This window comes from Bactrocera dorsalis, chromosome 1, assembly GCF_023373825.1.
Source record: "Bactrocera dorsalis isolate Fly_Bdor chromosome 1, ASM2337382v1, whole genome shotgun sequence".
Classification (NCBI taxonomy): Eukaryota; Metazoa; Arthropoda; class Insecta; order Diptera; family Tephritidae; genus Bactrocera; species Bactrocera dorsalis.
This window is the reverse complement of record NC_064303.1, coordinates 89,476,765-89,493,091: the sequence shown is the minus strand read 5'-3', so window position 1 is coordinate 89,493,091 and position 16,327 is coordinate 89,476,765. Positions and strand designations below refer to the sequence as shown.

Here is a 16,327-nt window from a genome sequence, read left to right as displayed (position 1 = left end):
GTTTTACAAAACATTATGCTAAGTTAAATTAGTTTCAATAGTTTTAACGTCAGTAATGTTTAACATTTTACGGAGGCTAAGGTTTTCAATAGCAAACCACCATCTCAGTAATAATACTTTGGTCTTATAGCCATATGTACATATTTGAGAGAGTAGTAAGCTCCACGCCAGTTACCCCAAACCACGCCTCTGCCTTCCTGACTTTTTGGATATTCTCCTCCTAAATATAAACCGTTTAGATTGCTGTAAGTATAATAAAAGAGGTAAATAATTTAATTTTAAACATAATTTTATTTGAAAACTCCATATGATAGATATTCATTCATTGAATGAACGTTTATTACCTGTAATGACAATGCTTATACCACCAAGCACCCTTATATGTCACCGCACAGTTAACCTTACTTTTGTCGTTATCAATACTTTTGTCGTTATCACTATCTTTAGTGGTGAATTTTTCTCCGAGATGATCAGAGAACGAATCACCAGCCGTGCCTGAATATTGTCCAAGCGCAATTAACTCATACTTATCCTGAGCATTGCCTATAGCGAAACTCTCGTACTTAGCAACACGTTTCTCATTTTGAAAATCTTCTAATTGAAACCACAGCTCATGAGATCGCGAATGAGTCAATGCATGTATTTTATCCAAGCCGAGAAAGAAATTGGCATTCAAATCGCCGAAACCGTGTTCATACTCGATCCACCCACGATAGAAGTCGGTGTCGTTGCTTTGACGACGCTGAATTATAGACCAGGGTTCACCGCCATCAGGATCACGAAGACAATAAACATTGAAAGGGTGTTGAAGGAATTCTGGCAGATAAAGTTCATAAACGCCACTCTTCGCATATTTCCCGTTTTCTTGACGCATCGCTTCTTTACACGATGCTGGTTTCTTGGTTGCAGGTGGCGCTGCTTCCTGATTCTTCTTTATTTCACGTATAATTTCTTTCATTGTCTTTAATTCGCTTTGCATACTAAGGAATAAAAAATACCGTTAAGTCTTACTAATGCTCTATAATACAAAAATATATTACTGCAGATTATACCTCTCTAATTTGAGGCTCAAGAGCTCCTCCACCTTGTTGACCGCGCTCTTCAATAACTCATCATCACAAAGAAAAGTGAGCTAAATGAATTGCACAAGAATATAAAAATTAAAATTAATTTATTTTATTAACTTTAAAAAGAAGACAAATACCGCTACATTTGCGCTACTTTGAATAGGTGGCGAACACTTCCCTGAGTATTAAAGATGCCCACACAGAATGCTTATGATTTGAAGTATAATTTTGGTATTTAAATATTGTATTGACTTTGAATATAAAGAAATAGAAAATATTCTATGTCCGCCTCGTGATTCTAAGCGACCACCCCACTTATTTTTAGTCAAATATTTTGAGTTATAAATAGTGTAACTAACACGACTTTTTTATATATGTATATAGATTATTTGCCCGAGGCGGTGTTTTGGTTATCAAATCTATGTACATATTCTTATTCGTCGGGGATTCGTCGAGTTTAAATGGTCGCACGTCGGTTATTGATGATGCCTAGGTGATCTGAAAACGAAGTATACCGCTGAGTGAAGCTGCGCCATATAGCAAAGGCAGTAGGTATCCGAAGGACCGCTCGAACCGCTGGAGTTATATACTGCATGAAGGCCTTTCCATACGAGAGTTATCTTCGCAACGGGTGCCGTTTGTGCTCATTTTGGACATTAAGCGCTGATGTGAGGACTCTTCTTAGTAGTGATTGACCTTGTTCAATTGCAGTGTGAAGAAGGGTTTGATTGGTTTCGTGATTGTCAACGAAACTTGGAATCAATTGATAGTTGATTTGGCTCGAATGAGGAAAGTATCGCCGCCACAGCCTCTTACTTCGCAGACCTCAAGATGCGTTCATGCAGTATGATTTTTTTATCAGTATGATTTGCACCTGATCGAGAGAACGTTCTCTCATAAGTCCCTAATAATGTAATTCGCCCGTTTCGTTGTTTTAAAAACAACAGCCACAGTCAAGTCATGATAAGCAAATACATATCGCTCATTTGCTGCAAGACCGGCATAAATCAAAAAACGTGATTTCTGAGTTAATGCTGCAGAATTGTTCGTTATATCATACTTCATGTTAAGTGAAAAATTCATATGAATACCTCTTATATGCTCCGCTTGAGAAGAGAATATATTTCCTGTTTTCCGTGTAAGGTTGGAGTCAGTTGAAAACTTTAAACGCGTTTTCTGGCGAATCGATTTTTTTGACTTATGCCGGTCTTGCAGTAAATGAGCGATATATAGTATATGTAATTAAATTGTATGTATACGTATTATGAAAAATATTTCAATAATAATACTTTGGTCTTATAGCTATATGTATGGATTTGAGAGAATAGTTATACCGACGCCAGGAATTCCCCATCACGTCTTTGTCGTAATTATTTTCTGTAATACATATAAATAGATATGTTTATATTTCTGAGAACGGTGATGATTCCTCCAGCACCACAAAGTTACACATACTACGCACACCACTCTGATCTATGTCAATGTCGTCGTATATCTCGTACAGATAGACGAAACTACGACTTCGCAGATATGGCTGTCAACGGTGACGCGGCGGCCAAGTCGCGAGTATGACGACTGTTTGTTTGATGACAGGAGATATTTCGCTTCTGGAAAAAATCTGGAAGAAGCAGAACTAACGTCGCGGATGATGAGGCCAATTATATCAATATCATCGGCGTACACCAGCACCTATACACTCTTATAGAATGTACCAACCGTGTCTATTTAGTTCTGCAACTCGAATTATTTTCTCCAGGAGTAGATTAAAAAGTCGCACGATAAGGAGTCGCCTTGTCTGAAACCTCGTGTGTCATCGAACGGCTCGGAGACGCCTTTGCCGATCCTGACGGAGCTTTTGGTATTGCTCAAAGTCAGTTGATACAGGCGTATTAATTTTCCGAGGATACAAAATTTGGTATCTGTTTGGCTTCATTACTTGAGTAAAAATTCCTAACTTATATTATATTCTCTCTACATACTGTAAGAAATTTCACAGAGATATGGTGACTTATGAATAAACAGCAAACCATTTATATACATATACGAGGTGTGTTCAAAGAGTATCGCGACGGTTTGCTGACAGTTTTCTTCGATTGCAGGGGCGTGGTGCATCATGAGTTCTTGCCATAGGGAAGAACGGTCAATAAGGAATATTACTTGCAAGTTATGCGCAATTTGCGCGAAGCAATCCGCCAGAAACGCCCGGATTTGTGGAAGAACAAAAATTGGCCAAAAACAACACACTAATGATGGCGCAGCCACCGTATTCCCCAGATCTGGCCCCCTGTGACTTTTTCTTGTTCCCTAAATTGAAGAGGCCCATGAAAGGACGACGTTACGCTTCTCTTGACGAGATAAAGACGGCATCGAAGGAGGAGCTGAAGAAGATAAAAAAAATGATTTTTTGAAGTGCTTCGAAGATTGGAAAAACCGTTGGCACAAGTGTATAATATCTCATGGGGATTACTTTGAAGGGGACAAAATAGATATTCATGAATAAATAAATAACTTTTGAAAAAACACAAAATTCCCGATACTTTTTGAACACACCTCGTATCTCGTGGTGCCTGAAAAACTTTGAAAAGAATGCCGCGTTTGCATGAGATCTATATTCATATATAAAAGAAAGTTGTGTTAGTTACACCATTTATAACAAGAACGGCTGAATCAATTTGGCTGAAAATTGGTGGATAAGTAGTTCAGAACCAGGGTAAGGATTTTTCATCTCTTTATTTCAAAATTCAATACAACTCAAAAATATAAAAATTATATTTCAAATTATAGGCGTTTGTCAAAAATTCATGTTTGTAGGAATCTTGTGAATATAGACGTACATTTTAAACAGATTCTTCCTCAAAAATAATACAATTGCTACAATTTAAAATAGTAGAAAAGAACAGCAACCAAATACGCAGTGAAATAGAGTATAACTGGCTCAGTAATTAGCCGTTGAGTATGTATTTATACCACGTGTATTCCAAAAGACTGATGCCATAACCTTTCCAGCCGACTTTTTCGTCTTTCCACGCCTGAGAAACGCTTCATCATGTGCAGTCCACTAGAATGACTGTCGATTGGACTCCAGTGGGAAATGATGGCGCTATGTTTCCATTATCACACACGGACGCAAAAATTCGGGTTTATTTCGATTAAAGAGCACTCAAGCACTTCTCAGAATCAGTTATCAGAATCGTTGCTAGATTGTGAACTTGCGAGGCACCTACTTTGCACAGAGCTTTCGTCTCTTTAGGGCATCGTTGCCCTCGGTGTTCATTTCGCCTGTTTCCAGGTTAGCAAATATATTTTCAACGGTGGGTTTCCCTCAGCACAAATTCAACAGTATTTTCCTCCAAAAAGTAATGATTTATTAACACACGAAATGCTCTATGATCCATTTTTTGTAAACTAACACAAGTTGGTTTACAAAAATGCTATATCTCATTAACTAATTGTTATAATCCAGATGGTAGTAATGGTATAATCTATGTATCAGCCACAGTGCAGCGTGGACGGGTCCACTAGTATTCTATAATTAGCGAAATTAATAACCGATTTTCTCTTTTCTAAAACAGATCGGATTATAAATTTTAGAGTCACATTCATACTTGATTTCATTCCTTTATCTCGCTGTTTAACTTTAATATAAATAATATATTTTTTATAATTTTATTTACTTTTGTAAAATTAAATCCATATTTTTTACATCACCTTTTTTATATGTGTATCAAGAATGATGGAAATGGAGAAAAAAAATATACATTACATTACTATCTTAACTAACATTTGCCAGGAAAATAGATCGATTTTGTTCATTACAACTAGAACACTCAACTTATGTTCATTAATAATTACCACAGGTTGGGAATCGATTTGTAAAGAAACGCTACAATTCACATTATACAAAATATGTCCAAATATTGCGCACAAATATTGAAAACGAAGCGCCATTTTCTATGACTGTAACTTGACTGAGAGTTAACGTATTCCAGGCGTGTGAGGAAGGCAGCGAACCAAATGTTATTCGGACTCAGTTAAACCTGAGATAAGAAATCACTTACACATGCAGCAGAGATGCATCAGATGTGAGAAAGCATATTTCCTATCAATATTGAATTTATTTATAGTATATTACACGATATTATATAATATTATATTTATTTAGTATACATTACACATGTGTAGTATATTGTATTGGACTTTGGGTAATTCGTGGAACAGTTTGAAATATTTTTGATATTAAACTATAGTATAGCCAATATTATACGCTCATTTAATTTTTTTAAGATATCTTACGTTAAACGGGTAATGGAGGTAGTATTAAACCACTTTTATCTGTTTTTGGCAATACCAAATATTGTTAGGAGATAAAGATGTTCTCCGAGTTTCAGTCCAGAACTGTATGGAGACTCAACTGGTAGTAATTTCGGCCATGAAGTCTGACCGGAGACTTAATATAGGTACCATGGAAGCAGGGGCCTTTGGAGTTTGCACCAACCTAATCGTGGTGGTTGTAGTTTAAACCCAAATGCGAGTAGAAGTGAAACTTTGTCAGTTCAATGTGGAGTCGCAGACCAACCAGATGCCAGACCCAAAGTACGCCAAAGGTCGACCTAGAACCCGACAGGAGGCAGTCAATATTTGCAAAAATCATCCATTATTTGGTGCACTGATCAATGCGTGTTTTGTTTCATGTGCGTTTAGCCATCGTGGGGTAAGGCCGTCGTCATCCCTCACTTGCATCAAGTCTGAGCTAGCATATTAACTCAATATTAAAACTACTCATTGGATACAAGCCTTTTCATTTTCAGACGTCTTAAAAACCCCTTCGGAAATTGTGAGGAATATCTTCAATTTAGCCATATTCTTTTTAAAAGAAGTTACGTATACCTCCTACAGATAAAAGTTTACCAAGCACAAAGTGTTCCATAAAAAACTCAAGACGCCTTTTGAAAAACATTCAAGCCAAAAACGTAAAATCCAGTATATGACCAAGTTTCATTTACTAAAAATATATTTCAATAATAATGCTTTGGTCTTATAGCCATATGTACATATTTGAGTGAGTAATAATATCCACGCCAAGCTTGCCACACAACACCTTTGGCAAACTGATCTTTTGGAAATTCTCCTCCTAAATACAAACCGTTAAGATTGCTGTAAATGATACATAAATTAATATGAGAACCTTACGTGAAACTTGATATCTAGATAACGGTTATTTTACCTGGCATGACATTTCTTATACCACCAAGCTCCTGAATATTGCACCGCGCAGTTGCTAGCATCTTTGTCGTTATGACTATCTTTAGTTGTGAATTTTTCGCCGCGATGAGTAGTGAACGAGTCACCGGCCGTGCCTGAATATTGTCCAAGCACACTTAACTCATATTTATCGTGAGCATTGCCTATAGCGAAACTCTCGTACTTAGCAACACGTTTCTCATTTTGAAAATCTTCTAATTCAAACCAAAGCTCATGTGTTTGCGAATTCGTCAGGGCATGTATTTTATCCAAGCCGAGGAAAAAATTGGCATTCAAATCGCCGAAACCGTGTTCATACTCGAACCACCCACGATAGAAGTCGGTGTCGTTGCTTTGTCGACGTTGAATTATAGTCCATGGTTCACCGCCATTGGGATCACGTAGACAATAAACATGGAAGGCGTGATGAAGGAAGTCCGGCAAGTAAAGTTCATAAACACCACTCTCTGCATATTTTCCGTTTTCTTGACCCATCGCTTCGGTACAAGAGGTTGGTTTCTTAGTTGGAGGGGGCGCTGCAACCACATTTTTGCTGGCTTCATTACTAGAGTTTAAAGAGTTTTTCGTTTGTACGAATTTTTAGAAATTTTGAAATAAATACTCGTATTAGCTGCTTACCACTTCATTGTAATTTTCGAATCTAACAATTCGAGATTTGTTTTCACCTCACGAAGAAGCTGCTCTTTCATTGCCATTAATTCACTTTGCATACTAAGAAATAAAAAAAAAAAAATAATTGTTAGGTTTTATTAATACTCAATAAGTTAAAAATAGCTTACCGCAGATTATAATTCTCCAATTTCAAGCTCAAATGCTCTACCTTGTTGACCGCGCTCTTCAATAAATCATCGTCACAAAGATAGGTGAGAAATGGCTAAATGAATTGCACAGTAATATAAAATTTAAAATGAATTTGTTTTATTAAAAATATTAAGGATAAATACCGCTACATTGGCACTACTTTGAATAGGTGCTGAACAATTCCCTGAATACAAAAGATGCCCACACAGAAGGGACAAGAATATCAAACGATGCGCCATTCTCCACAATTTCAGTCAAACTGAATGCGAAATTGATGACTGTGTTCATAAATACTCACTTTTGAGTGAAGAATTGCCTTGTTTTTATAAATTAATTACTCGACTGAGGCGGTGATTTTGTTATCAATTCTTTGTACGTATACTTATACACTTATTCGTCGGGGATTTTTATTGTAAGAGTGGGATCAATCTTATATTAGCACTGAAGTGGTACTTCGCAATTGCCGGAAGTGTACTTTCGGTGCATTATCGATGTGTAAGTATGCTATCAAATAATTAGAAAACAGCTGAAATACGAGACGGTTCAATAACCCGCTGAGCCTCACTGCCCTATGACAACACTGCTGTATATGTTATAGACTTATGTATTCCAGTCGTACGTGACTGCGGTTTGGTAAGGTTATGTTAAGAAGTCGATATTATCAGGAATTTCATTTGAACAGCTTAGAACGCCGATCCATTGTTTAACTTTAAGTTTTGTTGGTGTCACGGATTTAAATGTTGGTGGATGACGTGAAAAAAGCGCGTTGTTCGCTGCATGAAGATGCTCGAAATAACTGAATCAGTATTTCCTTCAGTTACTACATGAAATATTTCGCAAAAGAAAAGTTGGCCGCGGCTACGTATCGGATGGTCCATGCATTGAGTTCAATTTGCGATGACTCTTTGAGCATTTCGACTTGTAACTGACGAATGACACGCGTGAAATTTTGCCCCGAAGGCCTAAATCGAAGGGACTGCCCGCAAAGACTTTAGACATATTACATATCCGCACAGGAAGACGGTTGCGATCGCTCGATCTTGGTGGTTATCTTCATTAACTCCTGAATTAAAACAGTTAAGTTGACTATGAATTCGTCTTCCATTTCCGATTAATGCAGTTAATCCGGATCAGTAGGTGAAGCAAGATTAATGGGCAGGAAGGTTCTGTTATGGGTTTGATAAGATAGGCAGGGGCAAATCAACTACGACTCCTACGACCAAACTTCGAAATCGCCAAAAAGCCGCCGGCTTTGGGCAAACGAAAGGAATTGTGTTCCACCAGGACAACGCCAGGGAAGCTTGTTTAGAAAGATCTTATGCATTCAACTTATGTAAAAAATTCGCCTGAAGAGCAGCTTTTATAACGCAACTGTCTCAGCATTCTGGCAAGAGGGATAAGGATTTATGATATTAACTTCGAAAAGCTAACAAGTTTTCGAATTATTCTAACTATTCTCAAAAAATATTCACTTCAAAGCACAAATAATGGATTTCACAGAAGTTTGTCTTAGGTAATGCGATGGTATGGTGAATAATTACTGCGAGGTAGAAGTCAGTGGCGGCGATAATTTCCTCATTCCAGTCAAAACCACTGTATTGATTATGAGTTCGTCTCCGATTTCTACCATTCATTTATACGTTGACAATCATGAAAGCACTCAAAAATTTCTTTACATTGCGTTTTGCTAAGGTCAATCACTACTATGAAGAGTTCTCACATCTGCGCTTGTTGTCCGAAGTGAACAAACACGGCACCCATTGCGACGAAAGTTCTTGTATGTAAAAGATTTCATGCAGGATATAACTCTAGATGTCTTTGCTTACCTACTGCCTTTGCTAAGTGGCGCCTCTTCAATCAGTGGTACTTCATTTTCAAATCACCTAGATGTTACCTACAAACGATGTGCTTCCACATTTAAACTCGAGCCGAGTCTGTACTCTATACAGCAACATTTTTGATTTCACTGCGCCATTTCGCTTCCAAAAACTAGAATCGAGTTTCTTATTATATTGTTCTTTTCCCAATTTTCTAAAATCCCTAGAAAAACCTATAACAAATCGCACCGTCCTCGTATTTCAGCCGTTTCCTAAGTATTTGAGAGCATACCTACACATCGATAATGTACCGAAGACTGCACTTCCGGCAATTGCAAAGTACCACTTCAGTGCTAATATAATAATATAAGATTGATTCCGCTCTTTAAATAAAAATCCCCGACGAATGAGTGTACAAGCATACGCACAAAGAATTGATAACAAAATCACCGCCTCAGTCGAGTAACTAATTTATAAAAACAAGGCAATTCTTCACTCAAAAGCGAGTATTTACGAACACAGCCATCAATTTCGCATTCAGTTTGACTGAAATCGTGGAGAATGGCGCAGCGTTTGATATTCTTGTCCCTTCTGTGTGGGCATCTTTTGTATTCGGGGAATTGTGCGGCACCCATTCAAAGTAGCGCCAATGTAGCGGTATTTACCATTTATATATTTATTAGAATTAACTCATTTTAAATAAATTTTGCGTGGTTTCCATTTAGCCATTTCTCACATATCTTTGTGATGATGATTTATTGAAGAGCGCGGTCAACAAGGTGGAGCTTTTGAGCCTCAAATTAGAAAATTATAATCTGCGGTAATCTATTTTTACCTTATTGAGTATTAATAAGATTTTACAATATTTTTTTCTTCATTAGTATGCAAAGCGAATTAATGGCAATAAAAGAGCAACTAATACGTGAAGTAAAGAAGAATCAGGAATTAGCGCCACCTGCCACCAAGAAACCAACATCGTGTACCGAAGCGATGCGTCAAGAAAACGAGAAATATGCGGAGAGTGGTGTTTATGAACTTTACTTGCCTGAATTCTTTCATCACCCCTTCCATGTTTATTGTCTACGTGATTCCAATGGCGGTGAACCATGGACTATAATTCAACGTCGACAAAGCAACGACACCGACTTCTATCGCGAGTGGGTTGAGTATGAGCGTGGTTTCGGCGATTTGAATGCCAATTTCTTTCTCGGCTTGGATAAAATACATGCATTGACTCATTCGCGTTCTCATGAGCTGTGGTTTCAATTAGAAGATTTCCAAAATGAAAAACGTGTTGCTAAGTACGAGAGTTTCGCTATTGGCAATGCTCAGGATAAGTATGAGTTAATTGCGCTTGGACAATATTCAGGCACGGCCGGTGACTCGTTCTCTGCCCATCGCGGCGAAAAATTCACCACTAAAGATAGTCATAACGACAAAAATAGTGATAACTGTGCGGTACTATATACGGGCGCTTGGTGGTATCAGAAATGTCATGCCAGGTAATACACGTTTTTATCATAGCTACGAATAATTATCTATCACATGAAGTTGTCAAATAAAGTTATATTTCATATTTAAATATTCACCAATTACATTTTATTTACAGTAATCTGAACGGTCTGTATTTAGGAGGAGAGTTTCCGAAGGATCAGTATGCCAAAGGCGTAGTGTGGCATGCCTGGCGTGGACATTACTACTCCCTCAAATATGTGCATATGGCTATAAGACCGAAGTATCACTGAGTTGGCGGTTTGCAGTTAAAAACCTTAGGCTCCATAAGGTTTTTAAAGATTACTGACGTCAAGGTTTTCGGGCAAATTCGAGCCAGGCGGCAAATAATAACTAATTTAATAATTTAATTTAAGTATAATGTTTTAGAAAACTTTGCTTACTATATATAGCAATAATTAATACCTTATTTTTTACAAGACTATTGTTTTTTTTTTAATTTCAAACTACAGTATAAGTGTAAAAAAGATTAAACAAGGAATTTGTCTATCGCACGTCAAATCGCTGCGAATGTTGGAAAAGACTTAAGGTGATTTAGTTGTATCAAACACACAAGTCTACGAGTGGTGCAAGGCCTTCAAAGACGGTCGAGAGATCGTTGAAGACATGCCTCATTCTGGGTAACCTTCGACCTCTTCAACTGATGGAAATATTAAATAAGTGAAGAATATGGTGCTTGAAAATCGTCAGGCAAGTGTTAGAGAGATGGCAAGAGAGCTCGAGATATATGCCATTAACAGGTCTATTTGGACATGCTTGATCGTGCGAAATCCGACTCCTCATGCTAATTTTTTTTTCGATATTCGTGGTTTGGTGCACCATGAAGTTTTCCGGGAGGCACAGACGGTCAATAAGCACTTCTATTTGGCCGTAATGCGGCGTTTGCAAAAGAATATCCGTCAAAAATAGCCGGTATAGTGGAAGAACAATTCACGGAGTTTACACGATGATAATGCAACATCGCGCCGAACCGTTATTGTGACCGAACTCAGCAACAAGTGTTTACTATATTTTACTTTTTACTCAAGAGAAACTTTTGAAATGCGTTTGTCTCAATTTTCTAGCGATAGGGTTAAGGGTCTATACGACCCTTATTATGATATTACCTTCGAAATGCTATCAGATTATCAGATTATTCTAACTATTCTAAAAAAATATTCACTTTAAAGGGCAAATAATGAATTTGTTTTTGAATAAGCAAATCCAAAGAGCAAATAATGCTCATTGTCTTTTTTGCCATCAAATCAAATCATCGTCCACTATGAATTTGTTCCTACTGGACAAACCGTTAACGCCAAGTTTTACGTGGCAGTCCTCAAGAGACTCAAACGAAGGGTTAATCGAGTTCGACAAGACATCGCAGCCGATTGAAAGTTGCAATACGACAACGCCCCGGCTCACACCGCCTTTGTTGTGAACAGCTAACTAACCAATGCCCGCATCCAAACGGAAATCATTATTTCGGGTACCGACATTTTAGTTATACACAAATTTCGACTTGGACATTTCACGCATTTCTGATACAAGGGCATATTACATAAATAGAAAATAAGCTGAAAGCCACTGAAAGTAACCCACAAGACGTATGATATGGGTTAGATACCGAGATTTGAAGAGGGAAGCTAGACGTATTTGTAAACAAAAAAAGAGAGGCCGAAATATGTGAGTATTAAGAGCTTGACAAGCTAACCGACAGGCGTAATGCTCGAAATTCTACGAAAAGATTCGGCGACTAACAGAAGGTTTCAAGACCGGAGCATACTCTTGTAGAAGTCATCTAGTGACTGATGCCTAGAGTATACTGAAATTATGGAGGGAACACTTCTCCAGTTTGCTGAATGGCAGTTAACGTACAACGCCAGTAGAACGAACCCGATTCCCCAACCGATGACGGTGGAGCAGACGTCTCATTGCCTGACCATGGAGAAGTTCGAGTAGCAATTACTCGTCTGAAGAACAACAAACCGGCTTCAGACCTCGAAAATCAACAACTGACCATATAATCACCATGCTCCAAATGTTGGAAAATACGAGTGAAAGGAGGATCAACACACACCACCTCTTCGTCGACTTCAAAGCTACTTTTGACTATACGAAAAGGAGCTGCCGAGCCGTTCGATACCAAATGAGGTTTCAGACAAACCGACCACCAATCGTTTCTTCAATCTACTCTTGGAGAAAATAGTTCGAGCTCCAAATCTTAATAGAGAATGCACAATCTTTTATAAGAATATACGGCTCCTAACGTATGTCGATGATATTGAAATCATTCGTCGAACCATTCGCGCCGTTAGTTCTGCTTTCGAAGCTAATGGGTTTGGTAGTGAACGAGAGCAAGACGAAATATCTCCTGTCATCAAATAAACAATCGTCGCACTCGCGATTTGGCTCTAACGTCACTGTTGACAGTCATAACTTTGAAGTCGTAGATAATTTCGTCTATCTTGGAACCAGCATTAACACCAACAACAGCCTCGGAATCCAACGCACAGAAACTTTTGCCAACAGGTGCTACTTCGGACTGAGGAGGGAATTGAAAAGTAAAATCCTCGCTCGACGAACAAAGACCAAACTCCACAAGTCCCTCATCATTCCCGTCCTGCTATATGGTGCAGATGCATGGCAATGACAAAAAATGATGAGTCGGCCTTAGAAGTGTTCGAGAGAATGGCTCTGCGAAGATTTATGGTCCTTTGCGCGTTGGCCACGACGAATGCCGCAGCCGATGGAACGAAGAGCTGCATAAGATATATGAAGACATTGACATGGTTCAGCAAATTAAGAGACAGCGGCTACGCTGGCTAGGTCTTGTCGTCCGTATAGATGAAAATACTCCAACTCGGAGGCGGTCTCACGACAGTCGGGTCTACGAGAGCTGAACGAACACGAGTTTTTCTCCGCCCAAGGACTGTCAACTCGGCGGAACTCTTCCACTACTACAAGAACAATAGTTAAAAGAAAAAACGACCACCGCGGTGTGGTAAACTCGGGTATCAGCGCTTAAGTGGTGTCTACGCCAACTAAGAAGAATGTATAAAACTTAATAAATTTTTAAACCCTGAAGTTGAAAATAGGGTTGACACATTTTTTAAATATGTAATCAACTAATGTTGTTAAAATTAATTCTGTGTCGGAACATGCACATCATTTGGAGTCATTTTAAAGTAGGGTTACCAGCTGTCTCAAAAAAGACTAAAATTAAAATTGTTGTGATTGATTATGACGCACTCTAGATTCTGAAATACCCAGCAGTTAGTGCTCACACTAACTAACACATAAATAACCACACATTTTTATTTATTTATTTTTAGTGTTTTTTTTTCAATAATATTTCATTTATTCATATAATAATTTTCAAGTATTTATGTAAGTGCTGAATGTTATTCAATGCTCAGAAGTACATTTGTAGATTTGTTGTTGTTTTTTTTTTGTTTTTGTTTTTTAATATTGTAGATTATGAATTGCTAGACCTTAGATGTAGTAGTTGGCGAGTATACACCGCACGAACATACACACATACATAAGTAATGATAACATAGATTTGTGACTTTTCTCGTACATTTCAATTCATTAACAAAACACACAAATTTCTGCTTTTTTCTTTTTGCATGTATGTATATATATTATGTATATTTTAGTATTTCTTCAAACAAAAAAAATTAAAAAATATCTTTTAACAAAACCAAAAGAGAAAAAACCGTTATATACTATATACATAAATAGATATATGCATGAATATATACATACATATATGTATATAGTATTTATAGCATAATAACGCTCGCTACTAATAGGTAAATTTTAATAAGTTTACATACACATGTATATAAATGTTTCAACTTGAACGTGAGTAATTTTTTGTTTTTTTTTTTTGTTTTATGCTTCATGATTACTTTGCACTAAATATGTATTTAAACTCTTTTGCTACAACGTTATGGTTTGTGACTCAAATTGCTAACTTCTAATTGAGTTTGCTTGTGTGTTGGTGGCGTGGAAGCGTACGCTTAAGGCACCTGCCACGCCACACACACACACACAGAGACAAATGTGCTGTTATTTTTTTGTTTTGCTTTAGACACTACAATATTTGTTGTTGTTATTTAAAATTTAACAACTTGCAGTAACGATACGTCTCTAACCTCTAACTTATTTCTCGTATTTAAAAAAATAAGAGTTTAGCTTTAAATTTATATAAATAAAATATAGTAAAATATTTACAGCGCCGTTTTATATTAAAAATGTAAAATTATAGCGTTTAACTTTACAGTGGCGCACAAACGAGTGCTTAAGCTTGCTCTAAGCACTGTGAGTCGTGTTAGACTTAGTAACTTAAACGTAAGTATGTGTGAAATAGAAATCGTTTTTGTTAATTAATAAACTTAATAATTCAATGCTTATGTGTTTATATAAAAAAACGTATGTACTTAAAATTACTTATATTTGTATTTGTAGTGAAACAGTGTAAACATAAACGCTCGTTCATTGGTATAAATCATTGCTTGCGCGATTTTTATGGTTTATTTTAATATTTTAAATTTTATTTTAATATTTTAAATGTTTATTTTAATATTTTAAATTTTATTTTAATTTAATTTTTATTTTTTTGTAAAATTTGCAAAATACGCTATTAATTCTCAGCATTTATTTTTTAATAATAAAAAAATGTGAATAAAATTAAAAAAAATTAAAAAATAAAATAAAAAAAAATTAAAAAACAATAATTAAAAAAAAAAAAATTTTAAATTACAGTTAAAAAATTAATATGATTTCATTGCATTAATTGACCAAAGAGTAAATCGTAAAGTGTTTGTTGTTTTTCTTTTTTGTTTACAATAAATCTAAAAGATTTCGTTTGCAGCGCAAAAAGTGCCTAAAATTAACGAATTGGTTTGGCGCATTAACTAACGGTCAGTTTTAGTGAGCACATGCGACGCATATGCCACTACATACAACAACGCAACTTGCAAGCTGCAACTTGGCTACTTCGTGCAACATATACTTACATATAAATATATATATGTGTGTTATATACTATAATGCTTGAGTGTTCATGAGATTTTTTTTAGTTTCTGCATACATTTTCCTACTTTTAAATACAGCTGTTGTTTAATATTATTAATATTTTTGCTTTAAATATACTTAAATTAAATTTTTGGTGTAACTTTTTGTGTTTGTGTTGAATTAACCCATTTCGTTTTCGTCACGCAATCAACTGATTACGGCCACCTTCTGTCACCTTTTACCACATGCATATAATACAGTTAGTTTTATGTTTTTTTTTTCAAGAGCCAAGCTCTTCGGCTCCACAACTCCCCAGACGAGTGTTTGACACGGCACAAAAGGATTCCCATGCATTTCGTTTGCTTGCACCATATTATAACGGCATTTGCTTAGCAAATACACGCTTACAATAACTACACACACACACACACCCCGACACAGCTAAACACACACACACGCGTGCGCACTAACACACAGCAAGCGTGCTCCATTAGATTGGTGAGATGGATAGTGGCGCTGTGGCGGAATCGGGCATATACTCTTTCAGCAGGTCGCGTAGACGTAGTATCTCCTTGCCGGCGGCAGCTAAATCGCCCTGCAGCGAAAGTTCGCGTTCACGCAAACGTTTGATATCGCGCTGACATGTCTGCAAATAAAGAGAAAACGTTTTACTAAACTGTTTTGTTGTTCAAATATGCATACCACTTACCACATTCTGTCGCAGCAGGTCCAGCTTGTCGCATTTGAGTCGTGTGACCTCCTGACGCAAATTCTCCACCATCACAATTGTTTCGTTGCTCGGCGACGAGCCCATTAAGCTTTGTGAGCCATCCAGACATAGCGCACAGGCTGCTTTCGTCGACGACA

The 16,327-nt window shown here is 37.0% G+C and overlaps 4 protein-coding genes across 10 annotated transcripts in view; 1 reads left to right on the top strand and 3 right to left on the bottom strand.

Moving 5' to 3' along the window:
- LOC109579265 (techylectin-5A) overlaps positions 1-7,434 on the bottom strand; it is a 37,154-nt gene extending 29,720 nt beyond the window's left edge. Inside the window, exons 1-5 of one of the 2 annotated variants that reach the window (XM_049446368.1) lie at positions 7,274-7,434; positions 7,109-7,203; positions 6,948-7,040; positions 6,292-6,873; positions 6,044-6,221 (exon numbers count right to left, since the gene is read on the bottom strand). In XM_049446368.1, the coding sequence (XP_049302325.1) occupies positions 6,083-6,221; positions 6,292-6,873; positions 6,948-7,040; positions 7,109-7,203; positions 7,274-7,369 (1,005 nt within the window). In that variant the 5' untranslated portion in view covers positions 7,370-7,434 and the 3' untranslated portion in view covers positions 6,044-6,082. Of the gene's footprint in view, positions 1-6,043; positions 6,222-6,252; positions 6,874-6,947; positions 7,041-7,108; positions 7,204-7,273 lie in introns of those variants that run through there. The other variant, XM_049446369.1, reaches the window with a different exon arrangement.
- The window catches only part of LOC115065854 (techylectin-5A), a 304,739-nt gene that overhangs the window by 241,248 nt on the left and 47,164 nt on the right, over positions 1-16,327 (top strand). The window contains exons 1-4 of one of the 3 annotated variants that reach the window (XM_049446373.1): positions 9,440-9,604; positions 9,673-9,767; positions 9,829-10,449; positions 10,557-10,880. In XM_049446373.1, the coding sequence (XP_049302330.1) occupies positions 9,509-9,604; positions 9,673-9,767; positions 9,829-10,449; positions 10,557-10,692 (948 nt within the window). In that variant the 5' untranslated portion in view covers positions 9,440-9,508 and the 3' untranslated portion in view covers positions 10,693-10,880. Of the gene's footprint in view, positions 1-8,926; positions 9,605-9,672; positions 9,768-9,828; positions 10,450-10,556; positions 10,881-16,327 lie in introns of those variants that run through there. The other 2 variants (XR_007421373.1, XM_049446371.1) reach the window with 2 other exon arrangements.
- On the bottom strand, positions 48-5,134 carry LOC125775770 (ryncolin-2-like). The gene is made up of 4 exons (XM_049446405.1): positions 4,920-5,134; positions 1,053-1,132; positions 345-980; positions 48-243 (listed from the first exon to the last, which is right to left on the bottom strand). The coding sequence occupies exons 1-4, from the start codon at positions 5,013-5,015 to the stop codon at positions 105-107; spliced, it is 951 nt and encodes a 316-aa protein (XP_049302362.1). The 5' UTR covers positions 5,016-5,134; the 3' UTR covers positions 48-104.
- LOC105233638 (rap1 GTPase-activating protein 1) overlaps positions 13,774-16,327 on the bottom strand; it is a 314,608-nt gene continuing 312,054 nt past the window's right edge. For all 4 annotated transcript variants that reach the window (XM_049446353.1, XM_049446354.1, XM_049446355.1 and 1 more), the window contains 2 exons: positions 16,170-16,327; positions 13,774-16,106 (listed from right to left, as the gene is read on the bottom strand). In XM_049446353.1, the coding sequence (XP_049302310.1) occupies positions 15,951-16,106; positions 16,170-16,327 (314 nt within the window). In that variant the 3' untranslated portion in view covers positions 13,774-15,950. The remainder of the gene's footprint in view (positions 16,107-16,169) is intronic.

Excerpts from the sequence above, each read along its gene's own strand:
- LOC125775770 (XM_049446405.1), bottom strand. The coding sequence starts at position 5,015 with ATGGCGCTTCGTTTTCAATATTTGTGCGCAATATTTGGACATATTTTG. Across the intron at positions 1,133-4,919 it reads AAATCGATTCCCAACCTGTG|CTCACTTTTCTTTGTGATGA; the intron begins GTAATTATTAAT and ends CAATTCATTTAG. Across the intron at positions 244-344 it reads TATAAGCATTGTCATTACAG|CAATCTAAACGGTTTATATT; the intron begins GTAATAAACGTT and ends TTATACTTACAG.